The sequence below is a fragment of the Charadrius vociferus genome, unplaced genomic scaffold (assembly GCF_000708025.1).
Source record: "Charadrius vociferus isolate BGI_N301 unplaced genomic scaffold, ASM70802v2 scaffold455, whole genome shotgun sequence".
Taxonomy (NCBI): domain Eukaryota; kingdom Metazoa; phylum Chordata; class Aves; order Charadriiformes; family Charadriidae; genus Charadrius; species Charadrius vociferus.
Window position 1 is genome coordinate 2,056,619 of NW_009648550.1, and position 23,513 is coordinate 2,080,131.

The following is a 23,513-nucleotide window of genomic DNA, read 5'->3' on the forward strand; positions in this document are numbered from 1 at the left end:
CTTTACCTTCTGAGAAAAAGAATCTTTAGCACAAGCAGCAGACCCCAGGTAACAACCTGACAGCCTTATAATCTTTGCTTTCTCCAGGGGGAAAGGATTCTTATGCAGGAGACTTGCACAACATCAGCCACATTTCCAGTACAAACTCCTCACTGTGTTTAAGTGGGAGCATAATGAGAAACTGGATCTAGAAACTCTGGGTGAGATCCTGAGATCTGTCTCCCATTTCTATTCCACAAATATAACAAAGACTTTTACAGCCCTATTATTCTCCAAGTTTTACTAGGAACCCCTTCCCTCAACCTCACAACAACTCAAAGGACTTTACAAAGAACTAAGGGATTTACAGGAGGATAAATGCAACTTTATTTCAAGAAGATTAAGCAAACTGAACAAGAAATGGACAACATGTTGTACTCAGTAAAGCAAACAATTGTTTGAAAAACAAAGAAAGGTGATGAGCTTGAAAGCAGAGAATATAATTCTCACAGAATAAAACTGAAGGTTTTTCAGCCAATTTTGGTGGAGTTTTTTTAAATTATTTTCTTCACTGTCAGTTTTGCTCTGCCACCTTCAATAAACCCCATTAAATACTACTTGGACATATTCAAGATATCTGTTAGGCAGTATTGCATGCTAGAGAGAGAGTAACTTGCAAAACCCCTTTTAGTAATTTGCATCACTACAAGAAACAACTATTCACACCCAAATCCAGGGACTGAAACAGGTGACCACTTTCCTAGTAAAACAAGGCCAGCGCTCAGACCCCACTCTTCCAGCAAAAAAGTGGACACAAGAATTACTGTTTAAGGCGAGTAACCATACACTAACCACTTGGTAGTCTCAGTACAGAAAAAAACAGAAAAACAAAACAAAACCAGTCTGTGCCAGTCTAACCCAAAACACAGATTTTTTCAAGAGGGAGAGATATATGTTAGGGACAAATTCTGAATGCCCAATGTCTTGTTTTCTTAAAAAATTTCAGCTGTTAAGCACCAGCAAGGAGGTGTAACAGCCAAACTGCACGCAGCCAGAGATTATTTCAGTTTTCCATTCATTTTTATTATACTGTCAAAATACAGATAACGTTATCCACTCTACTACTGCACGCAGCACTTCAGGTTCAACTCAGTGTGGCTAACAGAAAGCTATAGTACTTGAAAAACAAAAAGGCTTAGTACTTCCAACAAGCAAACTAAAACTCACTATTTACTTACAAGGAGCCAAAGATGCTATTGTTCATTCCTGTTTATAAGTACTATTGGGCTTTGCTAACCTAGGTCAGCCAGGAATCTATTTACACAAGGCTCCTGTATCTACAGGTGAAGCAGACTTACCTTCAGAGAATCAACTAAGTCATCGACTAGGAAGAGACGTCTCAGCTCTTTGACTGTGCCATTAACGTGACCAAGCACAACATTACTGTATTTCTGAATAAGCTCTTCAGACACAGCTACATCAGACTCCAAGTAAGCCCTGCAAGAAAGGATAGTTCATGAAACTTCACTGCAATAGTGCTACCAAACAGTATCAACATGCTATATATACAGTATCAACACATTATATATACAGTATCAACATACAGTCTTTTTATGTTATCATAGAATCACAGAATGGTTTAGGTTGGGAGGGACCTTCAAGATCCTCTAGTTCCAAACCCCCTGCCATGGGCAGGGACAACGAAAAGAGGAATCCTGAAATGATAAAACAGAACTAACCTAAGTTATTCTTAGAGGGTAAAAGTGAACCTTAAAAAAACCTCCACAACTTCTTAGAAGAAAAAATATGTTTCTTTCTTACTGCTGTGTTGTGCTAGTGCATTTACTAAGCCACACACACAATCTTACCTGGATGAGGCAGAAAAGTTATGCTGGCTAGCATTGTATGCGTGAATAGGCAAGGCTAGCGAATGGCCAAAACCGTCCAGCACCACTGACACATATGCTGCTTGGTTTATGAAGTCTCTTCCTACTCCTCAGCATATACTGTAATCTAGTACACTAATAAGGCCAACGTGTATTTAAAAAAATGAGAGACAGACAGCCTGGGGGCTGTGGGGTGTGCGTCATTCTTTGGTTTTGCTGTTGTATTATTAGACAGCTTAATATTCTACGAGACTTGAGATTCCTTCATTTCTCAAATAGAAAAAATCCTACAAAAGCAACATATCCTTTCATACCCCTGGAAGGCACTTCCGAAGTTACCATTAAGCTGTAACAAACACACTAAGGCACAGTAAAATGAGCAGTTTTTTCAAAATTTGCTAAAAAAATTTCTTACCGTTAGTGACAACAGTTCTTTTAACAGAAAGATAGAAGGTCCTATACGGTTAAGTGTTCCTTCCACCACTCTGCAGCTTTTATCTGTAATTGCGGTGGCTATAGCAATTTAGACTCTTTAAATAGAGAATAATTTATTTATCTAATTTGCATGTTGGAGGGAGAAGGAGCAATGCAGCACATCTGTACGAGGGCACTCAACTTTGCAGTTACTAGAGTTAAACTTTTATTTTCGGGGGGGATTCTGCTTTGGGGTGGTTTTGTTTCATTTTTTTAAAAATGAAGAATGCACAGTGGAAGCTCCTATGTGTATCATATAAGGCAAAGCTAAACATGGCCTTGTGGCAAGTCCAAAACAAATTGAAATACTTCTAACAGTAACTACAGAGGGTGGCCATTTCAAGGCTACATTCTGCTATCCGCACTTGGCTTGAATCTGCACACCATTCTCAACTCTTCAGCAAGATATTCAGTACTTGAATCAAAAATTAAATTGAGCTCATGGACGCGCTCTTCACTGTCAAACTAAATTGAGGTAAAAATATCCTTCTTGAAGCTATACAGACAAAAAGCAAGCCACCAGGTATGCTGGACAAGAAAATCTGGAAGCTTCTTATGAATATCAGTATTTTTAGAAATAAACTGTAGAAAGCACAGGTAGAACAAGTTTTGCTTGTTCTTGCTAAGACCTTAACTGGTAAACTTGGAAATGCTGTTTGGATACTGAAGAGCACTATTGGGTAGACAGAGTCAACAGGATTTCAGCTGGGAATTATTCACCCTAATAAGGGTGAATAAGAAGCACCATATGAGGCCTTGTGGTTAAAAAAAAAACAAAACCACCCAAAACCTAAGTTTATAAAATATATAGATTTCATACTGCTACACTTTATGTTGGTGCTTATTGTTCAGATGTATTTTTTTTATATCAGACCTAAGCTTGAAAGCAAATACTCCCTTTTTGCCAGAGTTTTGTCCCACAGCTGTTTTCGGCACAGACTGGCTTCCAGTGGGTAAATGAGCTACTACACACAGTCAGGGAGGAACAGAGGTAAAAACCCAAGAAAACCTTTTACTTTGCCTTACTGAAGATGAGAGGAAGAGAACACAAATAATTGGAAACACTAACAATTTACTAAGAGAGCTGTAAATTGGAGGGCAAGCAGGAGTTTCTGAAAGGTGCGAGGGAAATTGAGATTTAACCACTCCATTGATTAAAAAAGGAGAGAAGCAAGTCTGAGCAGTGTGGGACAGGGCTGGTATGGAAACAGGAAAGATGCACTCTTAGTAATTACTCCAGCATATTAATAAGGTTTTATTTCTCTTAAGATGCAGCTCTGCAATAATGGGCACCACTGTACTCCACACAGGAAAGGATGCATACCATGGTTACCATATTGCCACACTGCAGCGAAGTGCACACATGGTACGCCCCACAGACTTAGCTCATCACTTAAAGCTCATCACTTAAAGCAAAGGTCCTGTTTGTGGACCTAAATTAATCCTATGATTCAACTCCTTAAGCCTTCAAATTCAGAGTCCAAGTTTCTGGATTTCTGACCTGAGCAGGCTGCAATGAACATGGATTCTGCTGATGACAAGGCAGCCATGCATGTGAAGAACACAGCTATGCTGCTATACACTAAAACACAAATTTTAAGAGTATTCTTTAAAAAAAAAGACAAAAGTATCCCCTGCTATATTTATTCTGTTTTTTGCTAAATATATTGCACTGAAAGTACTGCATCTCCTGGCTATTGCTTAAATTTTGTACATCATCTGTCACTGGTTCACATTCTGAAGACTGTATCATTTAAAATGCACATATTACTCCATTAGATTGCAGTATTTAAATTTTTAAATGTAACTTAAGATACTCTAGCATTCCCAGGGAAATGCACTGGACTAAGTGCTCAGTTAATTTTCTTCACCACAGTGTATGCCTACTGAAAAAAACTGAAGAGTAGTCACAGGCTGGGTAGCAGATTTTTCAGTACAGAGACTAAGTACATTATTATGCAACACATTACATACGTCATTTACCACTTCTAACAGCACCAATGCTGCTGTTCCCCAAAACAACACGTGTTTTCTGAACTAAAAGAAAAATCTCACCTAAACGGGTGGCCTTCATCGGACTTTTGGATTGCCTGGATAACTCCCTTGTATATCCTAAAGCTGATCGTCACAGAAAGCAGGGCCAAGGCAATGTAAGCTGTCACGCTCACGATGCTGAACACTGTTAATGAAAGCAGCAGGAACAAGCTGGCACCAAACACCACTCCCGTCTTCTTAATGTCTCGCCAGTAAAGGAGGTCAACAACTAAAATTTAAAGAAGGTAAGAAATTAGAACAAGATACCTTTTGCATCCATATGAAAACAGTAAAACACAATTCACTTGACTGCTGAGAGTCATCAAGAATGGAACTTGCGATCTCATTGTCAAACCAGAGCTGAAATTACAACTAGAAATAGGTTATTTTAGCAGATTCTGCATTGGACTTCAGATTATTTGGATTATTGTTATTAGGATTACCTCAAATGTAATTGCTAAAATTTAAGAACAATTCTGCCTTCAAGCAATGCCAGAATTAATCTCTTCAACGACTGTTGTTCTGCACCACAACCACAGCAGTTTGTGCTTCATTTAATTTTATTTTTGTGCATTTTGTGGAGGTCACTCACTGAAGAGATTCATTCTAATTCCTGGTTAGGACAAATGACAACACACTAACAGATCTCTAAACCACCCTATCTTTACAAGTCTGACAGAGGCAAAGGCACTGCTCAAGACTCATTAACAGTTCATTTTGTTTCCTTTTGATTGAAGACAATCCCGTGGGAGTTTATAATGTTGATTATGGGTGACTGAGCCATGAACAGGGAATAGTCTCACTGACATTTCAATCCAGGTTAAATCTGCTGTGCTCCAATGCAAAAAACTTCATTTGTAAACCAAGTTTATTTTTTCCTGAAGTGACCCTCATGAAGAACACAATATTATGCCATTTTTAGTATTACTGTTTAAACTGCACCCTTGCACAAGTCCTAGGTAATGGCTTAGTACATCCATTGCAGAGGTGCTGTTGTATCTGGTTGATTACTTCACTGAACTCATGAAATCTGGCAAACGTCTTTCTCCATTGCTGAGTACAGAACTAGGCAGGGACACCTAGTCTAGTTTTGTACTTCATGGTGAGGCACACAATAAAACTCACTCTTGTTGCTTCTTTACTTCCACAGCTGATTAGATTTTCACAAGAACAAATTCCTCTTCTGCATCAACACTGCTTGTTAATAGCAATAACGTATTAGATACAGAACTCAAGATAAATTATAGAAAAATTAATACTATTACACCACAAGCTTAGTAATCCTATTTTGTCCTAAACATCACCAAAAACTATTGTAAAATAGCGTATCACAATTCAGAACAGATTCTTACACTGAACGACTGTAGAACAAAATTAAAAAATAGTATTTGACTATTACTGCTTACAGGATGAAAATGTGGTAATGCAGCAACATTAAATACTTAGTAGCCTCTGTAAGGCAAAGTCTACAAAATCCCTTTGCAGGTATGAAAAAGCCACTGGCCCTATGGTGCAGTTTCACAGTGTTTCAGAAGCTGAAGTCCTTTCCTAATTATTTCTGTAGGGAATCTGTACTGAGCAGCAGGCGCTAGAAAGATGAGAACCCCAGTCAGAAGCTTAAAGCCGCTATTTTCATAGGGCAAAAGATTTTATCCAAATATTTAATTCACATTTCAGTAGAAGTTTCCTGAATATCTACAGACAGAACCGGGCTACGGTTGCATGAACACCTTGAATTTGTCATAAACCAAAACTGCTGTTGAAAGAAACAGCCTCACACCTTCACCATCGCTCAGTCCCACTCCTTTCCTCTGCATGGCCACACACAGAACCAGCCTGGTTTTCTGCATGCTGCTCACAACTACTGCCCCCAAAAAATAAAATAAAAACAAAGCAGCTAGCCAGATCAGATTCTGGTTGTGGTTCACCATGTGACTCCACAAACATATGGGGTGAGAGATAGAGCAGCCAACCGACGGAGGTGACACTCCTGCTCTCAGACCAGCACCAATCTAAAGTCCTCGTCAAATTGCAGCCCAACCTATCCATGCACCCTGTTGACCTGCTATTCCACTGGGTCTCTTCATGTTACAAAGCTGCACTTCTGTTTTCCCTGTCAAACAAATGAAGCCTTAAGCATGACAATTTTTCTTTAATATTTGTAAAAATCAAACAAACAAAATGAAGTCATTGTAGAATTCCTTCTGTATGGGCTATAACCCCTAAATTTAACAACATTTTTCTTTGGTTTCTTTGGCTTTGCTCCTAGTCACAAAAGTGTCTATTAGTGTCTCTGTACACCTTATGTTAGCAAGTTTAGCAGGTAAAAGGAGCTTACAAACAAAACTGTGAGCTTGACCTAAAAACCATTTTTAAACTGTAAACCTAAATTGAGCTGCAAGTATCCCTAACACCTGGGTGAAATTTTCAAAACCAGTCTTGCGCAAAAAAAAAAAAAAAAAATTGTGCTCCTAAATCATGCAAGAAACATTTGAAAAACCTAATTTCTTTCTATTTGCTCCAAATACTGAAATTATATTTATTTTTAAACGCTGCAATTTCAGCATCCATACATTCAAATTTGGGTGCCTCTCCCGTATCATGTGACAGATTAAGTATGAGCCCTGCTCCTCTCCGTTTGCAGATAGCATTAGTTCTGTAAATGAGATACTCCCTCCTCTGTAACATATTTTTAGTGTCTCCCCAATGGTGGGTTTACAGCTTCATAGGAAATCACTTATTACAAGCAGTAACTCATGACACCTGAACCCAGCTATAGGAATGTAAGGACAGTAATTCATCTGTATGACAGTATCCAAAACAGAAACAACGGTAAATGACTGGAATTAAAGCATACCACAAACGCCAAATGGCCTCTATCGACCCCCCTTCAAGTCTTTTGTTCTCCGAAATCAGTAAGAAAAATCCCCAAGCTAGGACCTCCCAGACCAGAGTAGAGCTGCTCATGAAGCACTTTTCCTCGCTCTGCCTCCACTCCATTTGGAGAACTACCAAATCAGCCTCAGCTTAACGACACATGTATCTGGTTTCATTGTAAATTCCTCAAGGGAAATGCAGTGTTATAAGTCACTGAAAAACTGATCTGTAATTTTCAGCCCAAGAAAGTACATAATGAAATTGATTTACATTCTCCAATTGATCAGGAACAGGTATTTGCATTTCTTTTTTAAGTAGAAGAAAAGATTAAAAGCATTACTAGAAGCAGCTTCCTGGCTTTAACTTACACACAAGATATTCACAGCAGATTAAAAAAGCCCAGAAAAACAAAAACCCCAAACAGTGCTCAGGAACAGCCCTGCCAAACAGTATCTTGCCTCATGGAAACCATTTTAAGCTTTATTTTACACTATAATCTCATGCATTTAATGCAAGTATTCCAGGCTTATTCTAAAGCAAGAACAGCTGCCTACATTTGGTAAGCACGAACTGTCACTTGGCACGTCTAAAAATAGTACTGCTAGCACCCGTGCCTTACATGCAGAACTCATCCAATTACATTTTGCTTTTAAAGCAAGTGCCGTGATAGAATTATCACTGTATTTTTTAAGTCTTTTCTTTCACAGACATTTAACTTAAAACTGAACAATTCATACTGTTTTTTGATGACAAAAACAAGTGGTTTAATATATTTAACCTGATAATCCTCTTTAAAAAAAAAACAACAACCAACGCTGAACTAAGTAACCCTCTCTTTTTTGAGAAAGAGAAATTAAAAGCCTCGAGATCTACAAGCGAGCTTAATTCACATTTGCTGAAGAAAACCAAGAAAAAGGGACTAACCCATTTTGGCATCCATCTTGCGTGTGCCTGCATGCACCCAGATCTTGCACAGCTGACTACCCACAGCCCTTTCACTTCCTGCGAGGGCATTCGGAGGTCGGCGGATCGACGCAACTGCCTGCCGCCTCGCCGCCAGCCGAAACGAAATCCCGCCGGCCCCCGCCAATGGCTGCCTCTGCGCTAAGTCCTTGGAATGCAGCTGCCGAGCGAGAGGGTCGCGCTCACAATGAACAACTACTCTCTATCCAGTGTTTGGAAACAAACAAAAAAAGGGTTTCAGCGCCAAAGAAAGGCTGCTTGTGTAAACGGAGAAGACGATTAAAAAAAAAAAAAAGCAAACAGTGTACAATTTACAAACATTGTATGAACAACAGCCATTACACTAGAACCTTTCTGTAATCTGCAAGGTAAGCAGCGATTCTCTATATTCTTCAAATAATAGTAAAAATAGTGTAGAAGCACAAGTAAGAGCCTTTTCTGGATCAATATAAGAACAGCCAGTGTTGTACTAATACAGAAATGTAGTAGAAGTGTTGAGAATGGGCAGCTTTCAAATGCATCTAAAGCGCACAGCGACCACTGTCACCATCACACGCACCATACAGGCTGCTATGAAGAAAATTAACTCCAACAAAAACCAGTACACGACTAAACAGAAAAATTGCTGTTAATTTCTATTCAGAGAGGCATTTTCCAGTTCTGCTAAATAAAGTTCATATATACACGTGACAGCGATCTTCAGGGCTTCCACTGATCTTTCTCGCAGAGTATCGAGCAGGCAGGGCCTGACCCTGCAGTTCCACTTTCAAAGCCCGCTTGAGCCTGGTGTGGGGCAGCCCCAGCTGGAGAAAGACCAACCCCAAGGAGAAGCCACCAACCCATCAAGTGGTCAAAGCCTGCCAAGCACAAACACCATTAGTAGGCTGGGGTTTGACATTTTCAAGATTCCCTACAGCAGAATGACCAATTAAAATCATGGTTGACATCCTAAGCAGGAGCAGGTACAGACCAGACCACAAAATTCAAGCCTCCTTTTACCCTGATCAGACAAGTTGGAAGCCAGTTTGGTCCTTGACTGCCTTGTTGCAAGTCAGTAACAACAAAACAATCCCAGGCCGGTGAAACTGGGTGGTTAAAGCATGACTGCATGTGGTGCCAAGCACGTGGAGCTGACTTCAACCAACAGAGCTTTCCCTGTCTGAGGGACCAACGTTACAAAGAAGTGGCATGTCCAGCCGAATTGACAGGCTTGTCTAACTGGATCCCAAAGGTCAGAAAACAAGTCTGCATCACACACGTTTCAGACTTGGCACATCTGCCCCACAACCCCTAGCAAGAAAAAGCAATACAGATTTCACGGTACATGCTAAAACGAAAACAAAGTCCAACACTACCCGGATTGTCCCCAAAACCTGCAAATACTATCTTACAATTATTACTGAGCCAAAGCAGTATTTTCCTTTCATTTCTAATTAATCATATACCTGTGTACGTGTGCACACTGTATGAACTGGGAAAACCTTTTCAAAGCCCCATTACTCATGATAAACATCTAAAAAGCTCAAGGGCTACACAAGCCTATGCAACCTTTTCCACCATTTAACTAATCTGAACCAGAATTCAGACAGATTTTCAGCACATTAATAAAAAAAAAACCACAATAATCCTGGGATAGCCTGGGAGTATAGCTGTGGTGTTCATCCTACCATTAGTATTATTCAGCCATTAAAACCTGACAATTCATTGAAATAATTAAAAATTAAATAAAAAAATGTTAGACATATTAGTACCAATTACTCCATTGGGCCCTGTCTTTAAAAAGTGCTAAAAATAAAAGTCATTCCATCCCCAGGATAAACCTATTTCATCCTGCCTATCTAGATGATCAATACCACAGGTTATACCACTTTCACTATTGCTGGTTGCTCAACTACTATGGTTGTCGCACAAGTGTCATGGTTTGCAGACCAAAACTAAGTTTAGGATTATATTAATTAAAAAGTAGTGCTTTAGTTGGAAAGTCTAACTATAAACCATACTTTTGGCTCTTCTCCGGTTTTAGATTTGATTGTGGGGTTTTTTTAAGGTTATTTTTTAGCATGGAAAGAAGCATGTTGCAATATTTGCTTCTATATTTACTTTGGGGCAAGATGAATAGTGTAATCAGTCCCTGAACTTTACCCATCATTTTCCATGCCACTAGAGCCTGACCTAACGAAGGAAGAACACATGAAACAAGGCATCTTCGTCTCGTTATAAACAAATGCTACCAGAAACCACGCTAAACCAGGCTTCAAGAACAGTTGCAAAAGGAGAGGAACCAAACTCTTCTGCTTCCCCAGAAAAGCTTCTTCTTGCTCTGCTTTCAACTTCTCTTAGACCCTATCTCTACAAGTTAAATCATAATTAACCTCAAGGTAGTATGAATTTCCTGGAGGGAGAAACAGGCACTAAACCAGCTTCCTCCACCTAAGGGGATGCCACTCGCTATGTAAAAACAAAGGCAGGGGGAAGAGGAATTTAAAGCACTGCTTGAAGCAGTTATACCAGCACAAAATATGCACATAGGACGGGTTCACGTTTGCTTTGTTCATTTGAGGCCAGTTCCATTACACACTAGTCAGGTCCACATTTTGCAAAGAAGCCAAGTGCACAGACCCCACATTACTGGCCTCCTCCAAACAGCTGTAACAGCATGGATCATGCTGGTTAGAGTATTCCCCGAGGTGTGCCATACAGGCATGCTCATGATTGGCAATTCATTAATTTTAAACCAAGAAAGACTCCATTATTCTCAAGGCCTCAAATTCTAGACTTGGAAATGTCTGCTTTCAGTTGCAGCGAGGGACAGACCACCACCAAGAAAACCTGAAAACTGGGCCTGAATACCCAAAGGTAACTTGCCTCTCAAATTTTACAAAAACCTTCTGACCTCCCCTTTCCCCATCCCCCCCACCCCCCTCCCCCAAGAATTTCAGGCCTCATGTATGGAGTGCTGAACATTTAAACTAGTTACATATCAAGAACATATTACTAAACGCTACAGAATATTTTTTCCTAATATTTTACAGTCCTGTAATGAAAGATGAGAACTTTTAGAACCTTGTTTTGCAGGGGCAAAGCTTTTCCCCTGCAGGGCTTTTCTGCTACGTATTTAGGTTCCGGTAGAGCATTCTGTGGATTTTAGAGAGCTGGCAATTTTGTCCAAGTGGGAAAACACATAGATTTTGAACAATAGTTATAGAAAAAGAGGAGAACTTCACAAGTACAACTACCAAGGACAACAGGGCCCTTTAAGGAAATATTTAAGTTTCCAGAAATTATTAAAATTTTTCAAGCTTGTCTTGCTGATAAAGTTTGAAGATTATGTATTCAAATAAGGCTTAAATTCTTACACTCTGAGCACTAATATAATGATCCACAGAGATTTACACTGGTGATTTCCCATTGGTGGTTACAGGAACAAAGGTCAGAACCACACTAATTTAAGGTTAGCTACTTATTTACCTAAAACAATTTGTTATTATGGCTGTAAATTCTGAAAATCGGACATAGTTTTAGCTAGAATCCAAAAGAATTATGAAAAATCTGAAGCAAATATGATTAAGTGTAGGCTCTAAACACGCTATGCCAAACGGGGGGGGGGGGCATGCAAAGGGGGGAAATAACCTTCTATAATCTGCATAAGATTTCTCCTCATAAAATTACTAAACAACATGAAATGCAGACGCTACATTGTTATGAGTTAATGCTTAGTATTATTAAATTATTAATAACCTAGGAATTTGAAAGGAACATTAACTAAATTCAGACTATGCTCATATTTGTGCAGTGCAAACCAAAACAAGCTGTTCTTTAATATGCTCTGTAGCACTGAAAAAGATCTGCAGTGTCACTCAAGCTATTTCACCCACATAAATAATTTATTCTTCTGCATTGCCCGTATTTACCCATTTTAACCTACAGCTTTTACAATTTTGCATACAGTACAAACAAATCTTACATCTTCAGACACATTTCACAATCACATACATGCTACAAACACCATTTGCTAAAAACAACCCACAGCATCTTTAGCTTTTTAAAAAAAAAAAAAAAAGGAAAAAAGGTGAAAGAACAAATACCCTTATCCTTCCAACTGCTCGGCTGACTGTCCATCTCTCCACAAACGATCTACCCTCCAGCTGTGATTATCAATTATGCATACCAAGAGGACAGCTGCAAGAGAAGAAACCTACAGCCCAGGATGGGAAACATGGGCTTCCCCAGCAGCGTCTGCAGTCTGCTGCTGCACTGGTGCTGCAGGAGGCCGGTCAGCTGACGGCGCGGGGTGTGGAGCGCGACTGACGCAGTGCCAGCGGTAACCAGGCTGCTAATGCTCCGCCACTAAGGCTAACATGCAATCCCCAGCCGCTGGAGCCATTTGCTTCTTACTGCTTGCCAACAGAACCCGAAAAGACGCAAGGCAGAGAAAGAAATCACCGGCACAAAGGCAGCCGGCTTCTCCCCGCAGCGTAGTGGCAGCGCGTTGGGAACACCAGTGCAGCAAGGCTCAGCGCAGGCTAACAAAAGCCGAACCGCCCTAAGCGGCTTTTCACAGCGGAGCAGAGCTAAAAGTAGTCGCTAGACAAGCTTTAAACAGATTGCTTTTCAAACAATGGTTAAAACACATCTATAAATCTCCTAGATATATGCCTTCCCCTCATTTTTTTAAACAAATGTCCAACTGTCTAGAAGGCTAACAGAGACATCTTTGTAACACACCTCTCCCTTTAAAAAAAAAGCTTGAAGGAAAACAGAATAGGACTCTTTCTGCGCCCGTAACAAAAGCAAGAGGCTCCTGAAGAACACAAGAAGTCTTTTTGCTGGTATTTTTAGTCCTTATGAACTGCTCAGCCATATTTACTCATCTTAACGGAGGTCTGGGAAGAACAGTTCTCTCGCCCCCTTCCCAATTCCTACAACCAAACACCTTCCCTTTTTTATTTTACATCAGCATCCCGTGTTTTCAGCTACAGAGCTGGCAACTAAATGTTCCCTTCATTTAAATAAAAACAAGAACTGAAAATTTACACTACTAACGTATAGGAAGTTACAAACAGAAAGCATTGTACGGATGTGCGACGAGCATAAACTAGAAACTCAACATCTGAAAGAGAAGAACTGTTTAGAACAATGTTGCCATTCTGTTTTCCATCCCTGCTGAAAAAACAACTACTCTTCTAGTTTGGAATTTCTTCTTAATATCTAGGGCTGACAACAAAATGCTACAAACTCCCCAGCATTGCTCCAAAACCTTAAAAATTTGATATACCATTTTCTAAAGAACTAGAAAAGGACATTCACACATTTTCACAAAAATACTGTAGACTGGCTGGGATGGAGATCCTGATTCAGGTCTTAAATAGACAGTTTTACTTTTCATTAGAACAGACAATCTTACATGGAGAAAGATTACCACAAAGTTGCCCCAAAGCCCTGTTTATTGCTTCAATTGCTACGTAAATTTAAAGCCTCCTTTGACAGCAAGACCAGTTACATATATTTTTAACTTATATAAACATGTGCGTTTCATTCACAATTTCAATCGATAAATGAAAACATATACTATAAGAGGTAAGTGGGAAATGTACCTTCAAACATCATAGTGCAAGATAATTTGTTAAGTTGCACTATACAAAAAAAGGACAAAACGCATCTGAAAATCTGCTTCTTTCTTTGAGCTGAAATTCTTAAGATCAACTGAAAACCACCAAAATCTGTGGTTTTCCCCCCACATTTGTTTGGATGACTGTGTAAAAACCTGGTGCTTTCAGAAAGTTCCTTCCACTAATTGTCAAATTTATATAAGATACACAACTAAAGCCTCTTCATTTCTTCTTCATGTACTATATATTGCATACTTAAAACAGTACATGTATGCAAAAAACGCCTTAACAGACATTTTGTTGTAGCCATACATGCAGCCACAGCAAACTGGCAGCAGCCAGTGGACAAACACGGAGCCGAGCCGTGAGAACGGCTGCATTACCAGTCCCTATCCTCCCATCTCAAATGGGCCACTAACTCCCTCCCCACAGGAGTTTCTCCCTGCCCTCAAGATCCTCCTCTTTGCATACGCAACGTTCACTCTTACCACGCCATGCAAATGATACCTAAAATGAAGTCTCTGTCCCTCTATACTCACATCTCTTATTTCAGGCAAGATACACCATGTAACCCTAGCCTGCATATAAACTGAGTAGCAGCACTATCAACAAACTTCTGTACAAGCTTTTTTGTTTCATTAGGGAAATTGCATGCCTGTTTCTACACCAACATTTAAACAAAAACTATCCAACTAACAGGCTATTTAAAAACCGGTATTATTAAGTCACCCAGACAACTAAAACAGATGCAATCAATTCCAAACATGTTCTTCTACTGAACACACCTATGTTCAAAGGGGCTGCATGCTTTACTCCCCAGGTAGGCATTAAACCACCCTGAGCAGATGGACTGACAACAGCGTTTTTGCACTGAAGAGTATTTTGGATGACTACTTAATTCTGCTCTCACCCAAAGCCTCATTCAACACTGCGCCTATCTGTGCTTCTGGGAAAGTTGATAACTTACCACAAACGCTCTAATTCTGCCACTCTGCAAGTAACTGCCCAAAGGCCTGGCTCTGTTAGCAGCCTTAGCTACGGCAGCCTTTGCCTCTCGACAGGGGGGATACGAGAGCTCTAATGAAACACAGCAGGGCTAGGCCTTTCCTTCAGAAAAACTTCACTCGAGGTTTTGGGGTTTTTTATGAATTCCTCCTACTCCTCCCCAAATTTCCCAGCCTGGAACAGAAGCCTCTGTTTATTATTTTACCTGGTAGCACAAAAGAAGACCTGAACAACCAAAGAATCTAAGAACACAATCAAATTAAATTAAAATGAGATTTTATGTTGAATTACATTTTACAAATAATCTGCTCCTGAAGGAAACTCCAGAGGCATGCCAAGGTACTTTTCCTCCAAAAACAACAAACAAAACCACACCAAACACTTCCCATCTGCTGAATGGCTCTATTTAACTAACTACAAATATGGAAACTACCAGAAATTACCCAAGTGGGTACAGTGCTGATGCAAGGCAGCATTTCAAACTTCTTTTAAGCTTCACGTAACTGCTGTTACAGGATCACAGGAAGTATTTTATTTCTGCCCCCATGACTCAGGAGTAAACAGAAAAGCTTCATCATTACTACTGCTCAGCCACCCTCTCAAAGTGCATTTCCCACTTAGACGTCACCTCTGAATTTGCCCCCTCAAGAAAATCTGGGAAAAGTATGATACTAGTAATTAGCTGCATTTCTAAAATTCAACTAGAGTGACTTGTGGCATATATGAAAACAAGAGATCTGTAAACTCGTAATGTTTAATCTGAAAGTCTACAGAGCCTGATGTTCAAGTGCCATGCAAGAAGAGTTTCCTGTGAAACCGATTGCCTTGATAGTCAAGATCTCAAAGCCATATTTAAATCTTAGTGTAATACTCTAGATGAATATACAGATATTTAAACTGTCACTGCGGTTACATTTTCATACACAACTTTGTCATGGTTTAGATTTTGGGGGGTCTCAACAATATACTTTTGATTTTGTAATTTGATAATATAAAATCCTTCCATGTTCAACCGATCAAAAAAATGTTTACAGGAAGCATGGTCGTCTAGCCTATTTGGGAGAACGAATGATCTCTATCCAAAAGTAAATAAGGGGTTATCAGTGAAGAAAGCCTGTACAACAGAAAGGTTAAGATATGTAATATGTATATTTAGGTTTCAACTTTAAGAATATTAAACTAATTTCAACAGTTCAGCGTGTCTCAAAACCTGGGATGCAATCTTCAGAAGGGCACAGTGTACTGGAGTCACAGTTCATTATAAACACTAGATGGCATCAAAGCCCTCTTTTACGAGCACGCCTCAGGCCAGGACTCCCTAGTCACTGCTGCACTGTCCTGATGTGCACACACCCCACCAGCACAAGCCCTGGCACAAGCTGGAGCTGCAGCAGCTGTGGCAGAGGTCAGCAGCATCTGAACAAGCCGGAAACATCCACTCTGAAGTCACCTCTTAATATGCAGTATTTTTATAGAGTATGTGTATTTTAAAGTCTGGTGAAAGTGAAGCATAAAAGTTATCTGCTAGGAAACTAAATACAGCGTGTGCTGAGAAATGGAAGGAAAAAGGAAAAAAACAAACAAAAACCCAAAGGATCTCTGTATGCAGGACAGGAGCAATTTTTGGTGTTGCAGGAGTGAAAAAGTAGTAATATTTGCTGTTGAAATTGTTATAAACAGGGGCATCCTACAAGGAGAGGGGTTTCTTTATAGTTAAGTACAATTCTGAATTGGTTTTGGTTTGTTTTTTAAAACCCATGCAGCTATGAAGTACAAGGTCCCTGTGGTCTGATACCATTACAAAATAATACAGGTTACCCAAGGGTCTGCTGGGCAACATTAAACAAACCTCGTTCTACGCAGGAGGTTGTTCAAAGCTTTATCTTTGCTTTATTGGAGTGGTGGAGTTTAAAAAAAAAAAAAAAATCCGCAACCCTTTTAGAGTTTCTGTTAGCTCCCTGCAGTCCACTGGGACTGTCTGAAGTTACACTTTCAGGTACATATAGATACGCTGGCATTTAGGTTAGCTTTCAAAAAAACAGCACTGTTAAAATTAAGGTTCTTGAACACTTACTTAAGTGCAGCAGTAAGGCAGTTCAGATTAATGTTTTAATAAGCATCAGTCTTGAGACACAGTAAAATCTGTTTTGGTTCCACTGATGGGAAGACAGAAAAACACCCCCAGAAAGAGCCTTAGAAGGCTAAACACATGCACAGATCCACTTCTTGGCCTTGTGATGAATTACCCCTCCTTTCTGGGAGTGTGAAAGACAAGTGTATGTGTTAGTTCTTTGATGCTACTTTGAAATTGTGCTTAAGTAATGTTGTATTAAAAGTTGACAACTGATTTTGTTCATGGCTTGTCACTGGACTCTTCAGGCAGGTCTCAGAAGTCCAGTTCTGTATTCCATAATAAAGCAGAAGTGAGCAAAAATGTAAGCAGCACAGATTGGGGGGCAGGGAGGGGGAAGGGGGAAGGAACAGACATGGGATGGGACAGGACACTAGAAAGAAAATGGATCACATTTTTGAGTTAGTATTCTCATCTATTTGGCTTTAAGAAAGTGTTCTTCTGGAGTGAAGCAAAAAAAAAAAAAAAAAAGTATTTTTCTTCCCAAGCAACACAGCAAGTCAAAAAGTACAATTGCAACTGCTTTACGGAGTGAGCACAACACCGATGGAAAGACTGTAGACAGTTCCCCAGTTTCCCCACACACTCGGCCCAGCCCTGTGCCTGGTCCAGGTCCCATCCTTCAGCTAACACCAAAGCTGGACAGATGCGCACCCTGTCCCAGCACTATGCCACTAGATGGGAGAATGAAGACACCATTCAACACTCCTCTTCTACTATGGCAGATGTGCAGCTTCTCCACCAGTGCTTTTCACATAGACAGCAGCAGCTGTGTCCTTGTCAAACCCAAAGCAAGAGTCTTTTCTTCCCAAGGCAGTGATTTGCCACCCCCAACCTACTACATCCATACAATGTTTAAAGACACCTTTGCAAGGGCTTCTTGTTAAAAGAGCTAACAAGAAAGCTAGTATACCAAGTGCAATGTTTTGGGTTGTTGGGTTTTTGTTGTTGTTGGTTGTTTGTTTTTCAAGTAGTTTGATGTCTAAACAATCAAGCCCTTGACATGAAGTATAAGATACACAGCAGCTGTTCTCTAGACAGTACTATATGCTGGAGGCCTGAGCTTAAGGAGGTAGGTCTTCACAGAACACAAACACTGTGTTTTAACAGTGAAAGTATTGAAATTTCAGTACAAGGGAAAAGGGAAACTATCCTTTCTGCCTACCTGTATGGCTAGAAGAGGTGGGACAGGAGGAATGGCAACTATCAAAGTTAAACATAAAAACTACACCTTCTACCTTATTTTCCTAACCTTATTTCAGCTGCACCAACACCCTGACATTCCCATGTTATTTCCTTCCAAAACACATTTGATGTAGAAGACATACCTTAGGGATGTAGTATTTTATGAACTGTAGACTGCAGCTACTGCACATGTAAACTACTGCTGAGTCAAATTAACATTTGATTTTCTATTTAGAACAGACTAATTGTGCTTTCCGTGGTCGCTTTTTTTAGCGCGAATGCTTCTCCTGCAAGACTTAAGTAGCAGCAGAGTGCTGCGATACCAAAAAGCAAAGATTCCTCTACTCTACGAAGAGCAGGAACTTCATAAGCCGTTCAGTTTAGAGAACTGAATGCAACACAACAGTGGTCTTAACCTTCCCTTCAAGTTTCTACTACTTTAACTACAATTCAGTTTAGAGAACTGAACGCAACACAACAGTGGTCTTAACCTTCAAGTTTCTACTACTTTAACTACACTACACATTACTAGGAAAAAAAAAAAAAAAAAAACCAAACTGAAGTGAAAACACCACCTGAAAAGAAAAATGGAAATTAGTATCTGTGCTGTGTGTAAACAAATTTTAAGTCTGCATGATACTCAACTTCTTAATGGCCACTTTCATAGTAACCTGAATACTAAGCTCCCTCATATGCACTACTTATTTTAAACCACTGGCCTTGATCTAATGTAAGCTGCAATTCATGTGAGTGGAGGTGCGCAGAGTCTTTTTCAGGTTCCAGACACAAGTTGTACATACTGTAGCAGCAAGGGTATCTTCCTAAGTTTCAAAGTCTGATATCTGAACTATGTATGAAAAAGAAATGCCTCTTCAAATCATGTATAGGCAGCAGACTGAAACACCATCCTTGGCTTACTATCACATATTAAGAGCAAGTTTGGAAGGCCACCTAATGCCCAGGCTGTAGACAACCACAGAAGAGCTTGCAGTGAGCATTGATTTATTTCTGTATCAACAGATCACCAGCAGGAGAACTGAAGGAGAAAACTGGAGACAGTGAATCCATTCCTGATAAACAGAAAAAAAAAAAAAGTACTAAAGCAATCAGAATAGGAAAAAGGTAAAAGTGCAGGTACTGACATTTCTGTTACCCTCAGCCTACACAAAGAAGTTTACAGAAAGTGACTCAAAAAGAGTAAGTCATGACATGCTTAAATTTAGCTAAAGAATTATGCGGATTAGTGAACTGCAAGACAGCATACACAGATTACCTGAAGATTTATTCAGCTTTGCTGAAAATACAGCAGTAGGTTTTTCCTTTTCTTTAACAGAAGCAGCTTCTCGCTCAGCTTCTTTCTCAAAAGCTTCCGGTTTTACTACACTGACTGTTTCTCTTTCAGCAGGTAAAGGCGAGGTATCTGTGGCCAGTAAGGACATCATGGATACTTCAGGCACTTCTCTGTCCACAGCCTCCAAGGACTTTTTCAAGGCATTAGTATCTTCCTCAGCTTTTACTTCTACATTCCTTATAGACAGATCACAGGGTAGCTCTGGGCAAGGCAACTGCCTCTTCTCACCTTTGATCGCCTTACTGATCTCTTCACTTTCATCTTTGTGCATTACTTCTTTGTCAATGGCTGCTGCCACAAACTCAGGAGCAGTTTTAGGATGAGCTAACATCACAAAGTCTTCTTCCACTGGGACTGGGGAAGACTCCATGGATGAGAGCACTTTGTTGTCTCCTGTTTTTGGTTCCGTAGCAACAGACACATCAGATGAATAAGCCATAGTATTCAGCTCTTCCATTTGAAGAGGAATCTTCTCTGCCTTGGCTATTTTTGTAGGTGTTGGCTCAGATGGCAGAGCAGCAACAATTTTGGAAGAGTCCAGCTCAGGTTGGAAAGACTCCAGATAAGGCTTGCCTGTGGCAGCTACTGAATCCACCAGTCCTTCTTCATGTTCATCATCAGTTACAACATTCTCAGTTGATTTACTTTTTAAGATGAGAGATGGATCTTCACTCACTTTCTCAGTAAATTCAGGTATCACCTGGCTATTAAACAAGTCAGATTTTCCAAACTGAGGGGAGAGTTTTTCAACAAGTTCCTTGTGTTCAGGCTCATCCTGAGAAATGCATTCTGTTATTGGTGTCTTTGAATAATCTGTAAAGGATGGAGAAACTGATTCACCAGAGACCTTTGTTTCCTTAATTAGGTCACATGCAATAGATATATATGGAGTCTCTGTATCTTCAGGACTGGCACTACCCTCATGATCAGGTTTTTTAAATGCTACTGCCTCTTTTGCTTCTTGGGCCTGTGTCAGGGGTACATTCACTGCCTCTTGGTATAAGGGAGGTTTTTCAGTCTCTTCTTTTACATTCTCATAATTAGCAGTAGGGATAAATGTTTCTAATGGGGAAGCTTCAAGCTGCACAGCAGATGCTTCTGCACCAGCAGTCCCAGTGCTCAGTGGGGCTTCCATAACAATATCGGGCAATATTGGTGATGGAGCAGCTTCTGACCCTTCAAATGAGGGACAGAGTTGTGTCACGGGTTTCAGAGTCTCTTGTACTGACTCAGAGGTTTGAACTAAATCAATCTTCGTTTCATAAGCAAGTTTTGTACATGCCACATCATGCATTTCACTTTCATATGCTTCTTGTACTAGATCAGGAGTAAGACCTTCAGGCATATTTGCTGCAGTGTCAGATGGCACTGTTGATATACTCTCTGTTTTAGCATAGTCAGCTTCCTGGCCTTCCTGCTTGCCAACTGCTCGAGTGCTAAAATCACCTTGTTCTGTGCTCGTCTGAGCTTTCATTTCTGCGATTTTTTTCTCATCATCAGTTCTATTTTCTGAAGTGCCTTCCTCTAGTGGGGAAAGAGATTTGACTTTGTTACCATCAGGACTTATAGAGGATTCAAATTTAGTACAAGTGATGTAAGTCTGAGAAGGTTCTTTTACAGCTTCCGGGGTACTTGGGAAAGAGAGATCTTCAGTACTGCCCTCACTCTCTCTTTCATAATCCTTCTGCACATACAGCTTGTCTACAGCATATTTCCCATCTAAACTGCTTTCTAGTTTGGCATCTACCTTACTTCCAACATCCTCTCTTACGCTGCTCAGTCTGGGACTAGCACCTTTTACTTCCCATATTGGCTCAAATGGTTTGAAGTCTGCATATTCTTCCCTCCTAAGAGGGTCTTCTTTCAATGCCCCTTTTTCACCGTGATCACCACCTCTGTATTTGTCTTTGTTATAAAAGAGATCTTCCTCATTTTTCTCAAACAAATCTTGAGGAGTTTCTGGAGACATTTTCAGCTGCTCTGCAGGCATTTTCTCCAGATTAAGTAATTCTTTAGGGCCCTCTAGCTGTGTTTCTTCTTTAGCTTGAGATAAAATGGCTGCTTCTGCTTTAGGAAATGGGGGTTCTGAGTATTTCATTTCTGAAATGTCTCTTTCATTTCCCTCTGTAAGAAATGGATTTCTTGCCTTTTCCATAGTTTCTTTATAAACCTCACTTGCATTTTCCTTGTAAATGCCTCTTGCAGGTAATCCATCTGAGAGTGTTTCAAAGGCTGAGTGCTCTTTAAAGGGATCAGCTGAGATAGGAGAGAAGGAGGGAAGAGAAGGAGCAGTATCAAGCGGGACTGCAGTAAAATCCTCTTGACAAAGCGACTTAGTGCTAACTGGCTGCTCCTGCAAGTCCATAACTTTTTCTGTTACCGTGGACAGAAAGGAAAGTTAGAGAATGCAAGTGCTCTTAAAGTCAATGCAAACTTTCATGACAGGTTCACGTGATGTTAATTATTAAGAGGTTCTTCCAAGTTCTATCAAAAATACTATTAGCCATTAAAACAAAGTATCAGTTAAAGTACACTATACTATTTCACTTCTTCTAGCAGAGAAGTATGCAAGAGGCTAGAGAAGCAGCAACTTTTATGCAGCGCAAAGATCACAGTAAAGCTGAAGATGCCAGACAAGTACAGAGCATCCAAGTATAGCAGGCAATATTAATAAAGTGAGAGAGGTAGGGTGGGGTGGGAAGGTGAGACAGATAGAGGGTATGTGTTTATGCTTATGCATAAACATATGCACAAACGTGCATCATGCCACTAAGTAGTCTTTTTTTGAAACTTTTAAAATGGGAATTTGGTGGGCAGTGTAGCTGACAAAAAACACTAAATAAATACTACAGGGACAAATTTTACTTGTATAAAATACTGCAGAAAGTTACTATGGATTAAATCTTTCTGCTAAATCAGTAAAGCAACTATGCTTTAATGTGTTAACCTGTTAATAGCATCAACTTCTCTCCTACATCAAGGGTCCAAGAATTCACAGATGGTTGTAGCTTGTTTATAAGACAGTTTACCATGTAAAGAAATGAATGTGTATTAAAATCTTGAACAGATCAACTGAAAAGTCAAAACTGAAAAATGGAATAGAGGCTATTCTTGGACCCATGCTGACTTTTAGTACAGGCAGACTAATAGAAATAGTTAATGAGATCAGATCAGAAATGCAGGATGTATTCAGACAAAGGTGAGCAGAAAGAACTTGCCTGCAGAGGAGTGCATCAGAGGCGCAGATGTAGCAGGAAGAGCAAAAAGGGTCTCATCTGAAAAACAAACAAATAACCTCAGCAGAAATAAAGGCTAGGTTGAAGACGGGAGAAAGCACGCAAGTAGTCAGTTCCCAGTAAATCAAACAGATCCATAGCCAACACCTACACCCACAGAGAACCACAGAACCAGATACAAGCCTGGAAATTTGGGAGATTTGGGAAATTTGAGGTAACGCTCGGAATTCTCCATTTACAATGGGATCTTTACTGAGGCAACTGAGGGGCGCCTCCACCCTCCAAGCCAGGGACCAATCTTAGGGTAAGATACACCGCAGTAACTACTCTTTATTTTCGTTCTCCAAGCTTCCACACTACTGACCAGCTACAGCGTCTCTAGCATGAGACAGAACACCTGCCATTGCCACCGACACACTGTCCTTAATCAGCTCCCTTTGTCCAGAGGGTCTCCTAACGCAGACTAACTTGTGTGAGAAAAGCAGTGTGATAAGGAGACTAAACCAAAAACTGTGAAAAGTTAAAATGACTAAAGTAAACTTTGAAACTCCACACAGACCACAGATCAAACTGGTAACAGTAAATGACTGCACTATTTGCTTTATGTTTATACCTTTACTATTTTTGCTGTGTTATAAGGTATACAAGCTTCCAAATGAAGGCATTATTTTTAAAGTCTCCTTTTACATGATCCAAGGAGCATGTTTTGCTTTGCTGAATTTGTTTTAACCCTAATATTTCACAAGACAATCCCAGCTCTCCAGTTTCCACTCAAAGAACCAA

At 40.0% G+C, this 23,513-nt stretch overlaps 1 protein-coding gene across 4 annotated transcripts in view; it reads right to left on the reverse strand.

Moving 5' to 3' along the window:
- The window catches only part of RTN4 (reticulon 4), a 31,038-nt gene extending 8,274 nt beyond the window's left edge, over positions 1 to 22,764 (reverse strand). The window contains exons 1-4 of one of the 4 annotated variants that reach the window (XM_009886009.1): positions 22,713 to 22,764; positions 19,417 to 21,867; positions 4,395 to 4,602; positions 1,338 to 1,476 (exon numbers count right to left, since the gene is read on the reverse strand). In XM_009886009.1, the coding sequence (XP_009884311.1) occupies positions 1,338 to 1,476; positions 4,395 to 4,602; positions 19,417 to 21,867; positions 22,713 to 22,728 (2,814 nt within the window). In that variant the 5' untranslated portion in view covers positions 22,729 to 22,764. Of the gene's footprint in view, positions 1 to 1,337; positions 1,477 to 4,394; positions 4,603 to 8,174; positions 8,270 to 12,298; positions 12,494 to 19,416; positions 21,868 to 22,712 lie in introns of those variants that run through there. The other 3 variants (XM_009886008.1, XM_009886011.1, XM_009886012.1) reach the window with 3 other exon arrangements.
- Between the last annotated feature and the right edge of the window lie 749 nt (positions 22,765 to 23,513).